The sequence below is a fragment of the Tamandua tetradactyla genome, chromosome 17 (assembly GCF_023851605.1).
Source record: "Tamandua tetradactyla isolate mTamTet1 chromosome 17, mTamTet1.pri, whole genome shotgun sequence".
Classification (NCBI taxonomy): Eukaryota; Metazoa; Chordata; class Mammalia; order Pilosa; family Myrmecophagidae; genus Tamandua; species Tamandua tetradactyla.
In genome coordinates, this window is record NC_135343.1 from 342,127 (window position 1) to 352,124 (window position 9,998).

The 9,998-nt window shown below is 59.4% G+C and overlaps 1 protein-coding gene across 1 annotated transcript; it reads left to right on the top strand.

The window, feature by feature from the left end:
• Window positions 1-248: 248 nt before the first annotated feature.
• Window positions 249-7,747, top strand: IL1A (interleukin 1 alpha). The gene is made up of 7 exons (XM_077133692.1): window positions 249-266; window positions 735-820; window positions 1,666-1,714; window positions 2,362-2,584; window positions 4,009-4,182; window positions 5,173-5,294; window positions 6,203-7,747. Exons 2-7 carry the CDS (start codon window positions 774-776, stop codon window positions 6,401-6,403), a joined length of 816 nt encoding a protein of 271 aa, XP_076989807.1. The 5' UTR covers window positions 249-266; window positions 735-773; the 3' UTR covers window positions 6,404-7,747.
• Window positions 7,748-9,998: the final 2,251 nt, after the last annotated feature.

Here is a 9,998-nt window from a genome sequence, read left to right on the forward strand (position 1 = left end):
GGTCTGTGATTATAAACAGCAAAGCAATAAATAAACAAACCAAGTCAGTTCAGTCCTGGAATCTCTGAAAACAATTTGGCAAAATTATCTAGCAAGTCATTATTTTGTCCAGTATCAAGTTGAGCAAATTCCAGAGCTGCAGAAACAGAATTCTTTCCTGTAAATTCCCCATGACGTCCTCGCGGCCACGCCTACTCAGGACAGTACAATAGGCAGGGCCCTGGCTGCCGGCCACAGAGGCAGTCATTTCAGCACAGCCAACACAGGTACCGTCGTCCCTCCGGCACGGGGGCTGCTGGACGCCTTTTCCCCCTTGCTGCTTTCCTTCCAACTTCCTTCTCTGACGTCTCCCTGGCCCTCCCTTCCCCTGGCTGGGTGAGCTGGGGCCAGTCAGGTCTCAGAGGAACCTGTGTCGTCCTGAGACGGGGAGCCGGCTCCCTCAGGGGCGCTGGCGGGCACCGTGCCTGCCCTCTGGAGGGCACCGGAAATTCCCGGCCCTGCCGCTGCCTGGCATCTCTCCAGGGCAGGCGCTGGCGCTGGTGGTCTTTGACCTATCAGACCACTGTGTGCCATGCCAGACCTGAGGCAGAGTCTAGAAGAGGGTTACAGTTCCATGGGGGCGGCAGATGGTATAAAGTCAGAGTGGAGGAGTGGACGGGAGGAAGGGGGAGACGCTGAGGGTGGCCTCTGGGGCCCGCTCCCCCAGAAGCAAGAGGGGGTCGTTTGCTCTGCAGGCCCCCTGCTCAGAGACCGTTCCTGCCAGCAACACCGAGATGGCCCGAGTCCCTGACCTGTTTGAAGACCTGAAGAGCTGCTACCGGTAACAGATCCTGCCTCAGGTTCCACGGGGGCTGCTGGGGGCTTGCTGGCCCCAGCTGGTGGGGGGGGCGCAGGGGGCCAGGCCTGGGGAGGCCGAAAGAGTTTTCTGCTATCTGTGAGGTCAGGGGGCTTCGGCAGAGACCAGCATGCGAAACCAGTTTAGAAAACCAGTGTCTGAGGTCTGTCCCACCCCATGCATGTCACATCCACTCGCACACAGGCCCGGTCGAGGCCACGTGACACGGGGACACGGGCGTTCGTGGACTGATGGAGAGAGAAACCGTTTCAGGAAAGCTTTCTGATCCCACTCCAAATGGGAACTGGCTCACAGCCCAGCCTCGACAGACAGGACAGATGTTCAATGCATAAACTCTTAAACCAACACAGCACGACCCTAAGTGTGATATATAGTAATGCAGGCTGGACTTCCAGATGGTGCTTGGAGGCTTCTGCCAAGTATAAACGATTAAATCTGTCTTAGTGAATACATGAAAACAATGTGTGACACGTGGTCTGCTTGGTTAAAACAAAAACAGAGGTGCTTCGAAAGTCCCCTTTTGAAGTGCTTACCATGTTACTCTGAAATTCAGTCACAAGGCTTTAGCACGTGAGCAGAGCCGTGCTTCCACAGATAAAGCTCAGCTAGAGTCCACGCCCGGTCCTGCTCATCCCAGGTGGGCGAGCCCCACCTCGCTGGCGGTGACTGTGCACAGAGGCCCTTAATTTTCAAACATGATGGCAAGTGCCAAGGGTGTGATGGCAGAGCTGGCGCAGTCGTGAGGGCACGTTGCCTGGCGACCACAGAGAGGAAACAAACAGCTACATCCCCGCGTCCTGTTTTGACAGTGAGGATGGCGGCTGTGGGCCCGGCAGCGGCGGCGGCGCCCTGGACCAGGTAAGACGGCGGCCGAGGTGTCGGGACGGCGTGCCCAGGCGGGAGCAGCGATGGCGAGTCCGGGCCGGCCTCCCAGGGTGTCTGAGACCCCTAACCAGCTTGCAGAACTGGACAGGACGGTCCCGAAACCCCAAGGCCAGAGTCCCCCGGCCCGGCCTCACAGGCCCCCCGGCCACACGGCCCGAGAAGGACAGGTGTCCTCACTGGCACCCGCCCAGGTCGAGAGGCAGCCCGTCCCACAGCGAAGGAAGCGAGACCCCGGGCAGAGGGACGTGCAGTCACTGCCAGGCTATGCCTGTCTTCAGGGCGGGCTTCAAAGCTGCTTCCACAGGGGAGCCCTAAACTCCTCAGAGCTTAGCCTCAGGGAGGAGCTAGCACGAGGCTATGCTCAGGCTGGTGCTCGCCCAGGGTGTAGCTCCTCATTTTCGGCTTAGCCCATGAAAGGCAAAGTCTTCCTAGGAGAGCACATCCTTTCAAGGAAATCCTGGAGGAGGGAAAGAAGGAGGGAGGGAGGAGGAGGGGAGGAGGGAGGGCAGGGGGGAGGGCGGTGGGGGAGAGGGGTCAGGGGGAGGGAAGCACAGGAGAGGGCGACTGAAGGGTGCCCTCTGCTCCCACGGCAGCCTTGCAGCTTCCTGTCCCGTCCCCAGAGATCCTTCTATGAAGCGAGCTATGGCGCGCGTCCTGAGGGCCACGTGGATAAATGCTGGCCTCTGAGTGCCCCTGCAGCCCCTGCGAGACCCGAGCTGGCCTTGGAGGAGAGTGTGGTGGTGGTGACAGCCCGAGGAAAGGTCCTGAAGAAGAGGCGAAGGAGCCTGAGTGTGGAGGGCAGGGTCGATGGCCTGGAGGCCCCCACCACAGAGCTGGAGGCAGGTGAGGGAGCCCCGTCCCCACTCGGCCACTCTCAAGCGAACGGGCACTGCGGCGGAGGGGGGAGAAAACCTGGAATCAGAGAAGCAGGAGGGCAGCGGGCACTGGACACACCCGCAGGAAGGGAAATCAATCTTAATCCCTCTGCGCGGGGCGGGCTGGAATGCTTGTCCCCAGGCCTGTTACCTGGAGGTTTGTAAAGGACCTTCAGCCCTCAGGGAGAAGGCAGTGCGTACTGTTGCCTGGCGACCACCTCCAAGCCAAGCTCCTCTACTTCCCAGCTGTCCTCCTTGGGCAGTCCCCCAGTCCTCCTGAGCCTCAGTTTCCTCTGCTCGGAAGTGGAGAACTCAGGGTCCGGCCTCACCGGAGAGCTGTGCCGGTCCCAAGCGTCAGGACTCCCCAGTTCCGGCCAGAATATCACCCGGTATACAGTAGGCATACAATCAGTGTTGCTGCTGCTGCTCTCATTAGGGGGAGCCTGCGTCCCTAGCCATCTGTCCAGCGCCCGGCAGGACCTCTGACTCCCTGAAGCCCGAGAGTTGAAGGTCACATGGAGGAAACGAAGGGCTGTCCCGAGCCGAGCAGCGGGGTTGCACATCCCTCCCGCGCCACCTGATCGAAAGCCATGTGTGTTCTCGTCGCCTTCACCCTACAAGCTTCCCATGAGTCCTGTTTCTAACATTACATCTGAATAATAACACACATTCCTTCTAAAAGTTGGAAGATGCAAGGAGAAGTAGAAATCACTCTCCCTCCAGTGCTGTGGCCATTCCTTAGGGCCGTGTCCGAGGGCCAGGGCAGGACCGCGCTGTCTGCTGGTCGGGAGCCCGTCCTGGAGGCGTGGCAGGGAGCATCGGGCACGAGGTTCTATCTGCACCGTCGCCTCGGGGGGCACTGGGGGGGGAGGCCCGGGCCAGCCTCGGTGACATGCGCGGCCTGCAGTGGTCTTGGCTTCCTCCGGGCACGCTCACGTGCAAGCCAGGCAGGCGGTGGCACCCGGGCACTCAGAAACGACCCAACAACCAAAACCGAGAGCACTCCACTAACCATCTCGGGGCACAACAGTGCCTGAGAAATTCAAGTTTTAAAAGAAGCAAATAAGTAATCTTAAAGCCCCAGCTGCTGCTGATTGGATGCCCTCACTCCCCTTCCAGTTTTCATGCCTCAGTTGGAATAGCCCTAATGCCCTTGCAGCTGCTCTCTCTGATTGCACGAGGGCGTGAGCAGGTGTGTGAGTGCATGTGCAAGCGTGAGCAGGTGTGTGCAGGTGTGGGGTGTGTGTGGGCAACAGTGACTGTGAGTGGGCCTGTAGGGGCGTATGTGAGTGCATGTGCAGGTGTGAGCAGCCGTGTGAGTGTGGCGGGGCGTGAGTGGGCATGAGCGTGGCTCGCAGTGGGCCTGACCTCACCGTCTTTGTCACCACACAGGACCCATCCAGCCCCGGGCTGCGGGCAGCGCCTTCCGGGCAGCCGTGAGGTTCAGCTTCACGAGGGTCATCAAGAGCCACTTCACACTGACCGATGACCTGGCACAGAGCCTCACCCGCGACCCCCGGGGGCCGTACCTGGCAGCCAGGGCGCTGCACGATCTGGATGACGCAGGTACCGCACCAGCAGCCCCTCCCTGCCTGCTGTCCCCTCCCCACCTGCTGTCCCCTCCCTGCCCGCTGTCCCCTCCCCGCCCGCTGTTCCCTCCTCGCCCGCTGTCCCCTCTCCACCTCCTGTCCCCTCCCTTCCAGCTTCCTAAGAGCCGTTCCCCCTGGAGGCCGGCTTTGCCCAGTGGGGTGAAGCACGGTGCTCCTGGGAAAATGTGCAGATATGGTCTGAAGATGAAGCTTAGTGTCCAAAAAACTCTGTCACTCAGATCCAGTTTCCACAGTGGACATATTTTGGCTTTAGGACGTGTCATCCATGTACATAATTATTTTCAAAGAGGCAGTTTTGCAATAAGTAGGCGGCACTCTTTAAGGCTGGGCACTCTTCAGCTAACATGCTTTCCATGCTATGACGTTTAAAAAGTATTTTATGTTCTACTTTCCTGCTTCATATTATTTTATCCAGGATTCCTAAACAGTGACATATTATATGTAGTTATTTTAACGGCACAAGAGTGGCCCCTCGTGTTGCTCTGCTGCTTCCCGGGCTGGTTAAAGGAGCTCTGCTGCAAATGTCTTTGTCTGCATCATCGCTTTTTCCCTGTGAGCTCACTTCCGGCAGGTGTAACTTGGCGGCTCTTACCAAACATTGCTTTGTAAGGAAGCGGGACTGCTTTTCAGTATCTCGACAGTGAATGAGAGTAGCGCTTCCTCACGTCCTCCCCGTGAGGACGGTGTGACCTCAGCCCACCCAGCTGCAGGGCTCACTCCACTCACGCAGCGAGAAGACGTCCACATGTACTTATTCGGCCCCAAGTGTCCACTCAGCCTGGAAGGGCCTAAAGACACGGCCCAGCATCACCCGCCTGGCAGTGGAAGGAAGCCGGGCTGTGTAAAAGTGCAGCCCTCGTCCCCAGGGCTGCCCCGTACCTGCACACGCGCTTCATTCCCCGCAACTGCCATACACTCACCTGCCCTTCCGTGTTCTCGTCACCAGTGAAATTTGACATGGGCGCCTATAAACCCACAGAGGTGAACAAGCAGCCAGTGACCCTAAGAATCTCAACCACGCGACTGTTTGTGAGTGCCCAGGACGAAAGTGAGCCCGTGCTGCTGAAGGTCAGTCCTCTCGGCATCCATCCCCAACATCGGTCATGACCCCCACAGGCTCCGCAGGGGTGGCAAGTCCCCCCCCATACAGACAGCCCCCCCACGCAGACACAGCCCCCATGTCCCCCCATACACACACAGCCCCCTCATACAGACATAGCACCCATGTGCCCCTATACAGACACAGCCCCCCCATACAGACACAGTCCCCCCACCACACAGACACAGCCCCCATGTCCCCCACATGGACACAGCCCCCCATGTCCCCCCCACACACAGTACCCACGTCCCCCCCATGTGAAACGGGGGCAATGTCGATGCCAAGAGCATGGCTGCCCGCGGGGGCGCTGATGGCAGGAGTGCAGGCCATGCCCACTGGGAGGGCGCCGGACCCCGCTGGGCCCACGGGGGAAGGCCAGCTTCAGCGGCGGGGGACGGGCTGGGAGGAGGCCAAGACAGTGCTTGCCCGCCCTCCGCTGGGTTCTGGAAAGAGCCACTAAAGGTTCCAAGTCAGGGAGTGTCACCCCCGACACCCCGTATCGTCTAGACGGAGAACAGAGTGGGAGGAGGCAGTGCGCCGGGGAAGGGAAGACGGGCGGAGAGAAGGAAGCCGGAGACAGAAGCAGCAACGAGAAAACTAGGAGAGGGAAGGAGACTCCTCACTGACACTGAAAACTCAAGAGTAGGGGAGAAGTGCCTCTCTAGAGAGCTAAGGGCATCAGTTCATGGATGCACCGGGCCATACCCCGAACAGGCAGGCCACGGGTGCCTGCCGAGTGCACACACGAACGTGGGCACAAGATGGTCGCGTCAGAGCCGCAGCATGGGGCGCCATGGAGCGCAGGAAGGCACGTGGGCCGGCCCCGGGTCCTTTGCCCGCTCTCCTTGTTCTCTCACGGCTCTGCTCTCCCCCCAAGGAGATGCCCGAGACCCCCAAGGTCATCACAGGGAGTGAAGCCAGCCTGCTCTTCTTCTGGGAGCGCTACGGCAGCAAGCACTACTTCAGGTCTGTGACCCGGCCGGAGCTGTTCATCGCCAGCAAGGAGCAGGGGCAGGTGCACATGGCAAGGGGGCAGCCCTCCGTCACCGACTTCCAGATACAGGGGGGCGAGGCCTGACTGCAGCTGCAGCGGGTGCTGCCGGGGTGGGGAGCAGGGAGGGGTCTGCCCCCACCCCGGGCCCTGGGAGCGCCGGCCGAGCCCCAGGGCCTCCACGAGGGCTGACCCTGCCTGTCAGAGGGGGGCCCCAAGCCCGGGCGACACGAGCACGTAATGTGGCTGTTGGTGTTTGAAGAAGCCCCCGTGCCCGGTCATGGACGGTCATCTCAATTGCTATTGTTCCTAACGGAACTGGGCGGAGCCGGCTCCCGACCACAGCTCCCCGGGGTCCCTGCACGTCAGAGAGGGGGTCTCCACCACGGGCAGACAGGCCACCGGGGCGCGAGGACTACGGGAGACGCACAGCAGCAGGCGGAGGACACTCCTTGCCCAGGATTTCACTCATGCCGTTAAGTTTCTGACAGACCTTATTCAGATGGCCTCAGCTTTATCATCTCCCAAATGAAGGGAAAGACCCCGTCCTTCCTGCCTCGACGGCTTCTCCGTGCCAGTCGCTGGGGTCATTCCAGGGAAACTCTTCTTGAAGCTGAGCCCCAGGAAGAAGGCGAAGCCTTAAATACTACTTTAAATTATTATTTATATGTACACATGCATATGCATTTATCAATATGTTTAAGATTATTATAATTTATTACTATATTTATGGCAGTTCTTGCACTGAGTGTGGCCACAAGAGATGGTGTTTCCATGCCCGCAGCGGTCTTTGGTGTCATCACAGCAGGACCCTTGGCTCTGCGGTCCCGGAGAGCCCTGGTCACAGTGACACACTGAGCCAAAGCCTGAGCGTTTGCTCTGACAGCGCGTCGGCCCCTCATCCACTCCCTTGAACACGTTTCAGCCTTACTGGGCCCGATCGAGCACGCTCACTGAATCGGTGCACTCACCCTGTAGCTCGGGGCCCACATTACCTGCGACGTAGCCCACGTTCCTTCCAGGGTCTCAGTCGTGATCAGAATGTAGCACGGCAGGACCATTGTCACCAATCATGAGCAATAAAATTCACAGCAAAGTTAGTCTGGTGCATAGGTTCCATTGTCTTATTATTTTAGAGAGGACTTAGGGACACATGGCAAAAGTTCTCATAAATAAGTGTGACTGGTGTTCCTTCCACAAAGCCAAGCCCACGTCCATGGTTCTCTCTCCGTCACTTGCAGCTGCACAATAGGCCGCCGCGGGAGGCTCACACCATACGTGGATGTGCGTGTGCTGGGTGTCCAAACACATGCACAGACGGGGCCACACTGGAAGCAGACACTGCTGGCCAGAGGTTGCCGGCCCCGGCCTCACTGCACCCCCCGGGCGAGGCTTACTGCGCCGGGCACCCAAACGGAGGGGACCGAGGAACCCAGGTGCTCGGTTGGGCAGAAGCAGGGCTGGCAGCGAGGGCAGACCCAGGCCCACGCACGGCCTCCTGCAGCCGGAACCCCCCAGGAGCTTTCACACGCCTGCTCGGGTGCCAGCTGAAGGGGGGTGGCTGCCGCGGCTCTGAAGAGGACGGCCGCGCTGGGGCTGGGCCGGCCAGTGGCCTTCTGGAGTGCAGGGCAGACGTCTGTGCCCCACTCAGGCCTGCTGCCACTGGGCACCCGGCAGCCCCGTGTGTCTGGGCCAGGCGGGGGCTGAGCTCCGTGCTCCCGGCCAGGCTGAGCCCTTGGTCACAGCCACTGGGTGAGGCTGCTCCCAGGCCAGGGCTGCCGCCTCAAGGGCCCACTGCGGCCCTGTTGGGGACGTCCGTCGTGGTGGGGGGAGGTGGCCACGTCCCTGCGTCCCACAGAATCCCCGCGGCTGCCTGAAGCCCATGGGCCTTACCGGGGCTCCTGGCCCGCTCCCAAGGCAAAGCAGGGGCTGGGGGCTCCCCACGCTCTGCAGCGCCGGACCGTGGAGCCAAGCGCGGGGTGCAGGCCCTGTCCCCTCATCTCCCCGCACCTCCGGGGAGTGGCACTGGTCTCCCTGGCGCCTCCGGGTCACGACCTGGCAGACCACCATGACGTCATCTCTTCTTGTGAAAAGCGCTGTGACCAGGTTTTCAGGAGGGAGGAGAGCACGGGCGGGCATCCTGGCGGGCACTGGGCATGGTTCACGTGCTGCCATGGTTTAGAGAAGACTTTTCAGAGGTGCCTTCCGAGCACACAGAACTAAACCCTGCGTCAGCTGAGCTGAGGACCCACCGTGCTGGGACGAGTGGCCGGGACACAGGCTCCCCCAAGGCACCCACAGGCGACGCGTCTCCCAGGGCCTGGGCAGGGGGCCCGGCCACGTCAGCAGCCCCGGTCGGCAGAAGGTCCCGGAACGCCGCCCGGCAAGACCCTGCACCCGATGCTCACCACCTAAGGGAAAATGTGCGCTTGTGTGTAAAGAAAGCAAGCAGGGAAAGAAAAAAAGGCAAACAGAACGGCGGAGGGAGCCCGGCTCATGCAGGTGCCGCCCGGGAAAGGAGGGCTTTACCCAAAGCCCATCCGGGCGGCTGATGCCCGCGAGCCGCGCCCCTCGCAGCCTCCCCTGCCCCACCCCTCCGCCCTGTTGCACACTGAAACTGCTTCTCTATCTTCTGATCCAGGCTCCGTGAACTTATAGGACCGTAAAGACCAAGAAAAACTTCAGACCCAGGAGCACTGGATGCGCGCCTCGGGCAGCTGCCTGACTGCTCTCTCCACCGGTCACGCTCCCTGTCCTTATCCACGAGCCAGAGATGGGAATAACTGGATTAAACGGGGGAAATGCCAAGAGCTTAGCAGGGCACAGGTATTCAGAGTGTTCAGTCACCTCCGAGTTGCTGTCATCATTTTTAGGTGGGAAATGCCCCCTGAGGGCTGCCTGTTCTTTGGGCACCAACTAAATCGAGTTCCTGCGTGCTGCCCGAAGCTGAAGTCCGCAGCCTGTCTCCTAAGCAGCCAGCCAGCCTTGGTGGCTCCCACCTAGCCATGTGAATGTGTCTCCAACATCTACCTCATATTGTCTTTTGATTTTTACCGTGCATTCGGCAAAGTCTCCAAGAGAACAGTGACAGACAAGAGGAGACTGGGCTGTGATGGCGATGGTACTATTGAGCAGGTTTGCTGCTATTTCTACAAAGTAGTGCAGTTACTGTATTGAAAAAGACTTCAAATAAAGAAAGTTCCAGTTCTTCGTTTGACAGAGTCCTATCGAGTCCCTTTGCGAGGCTTTACAGACTAGCAGGGAATGAAACACATCATCAAACTGATGACAAAATAAGACTCGAGAACAGCTCCTCTGAGAAAGGGATGCCTTGCCTAAGGCGACCATGAGATTTTCAGTAATAAAAAGACAACCCAGTTTAAAAATGGGCAGAGGACTTGATTAGATATTTCCCCAAAAACCATACATAATGGCCAATAAGCACATGAAAAGCTGCTCAGCACCATCAGGTGTCAGGGAAATACGAGCCAAAGCCGCAATGAGTTGCCACTTCACACCCACTGGGCTGGCTGGAATCAAGCAGAAGGACGATGACAAGCGTGGGGAGGGTGGAGAAGCCGGGACCCTCGCCCACCGCTGATGGGACTGCGAAACGGCACTGTGCTGCGCAGAGTTCAGCAGCCTCAAGTTACATATGGAATTACCATATCACACACCAGTT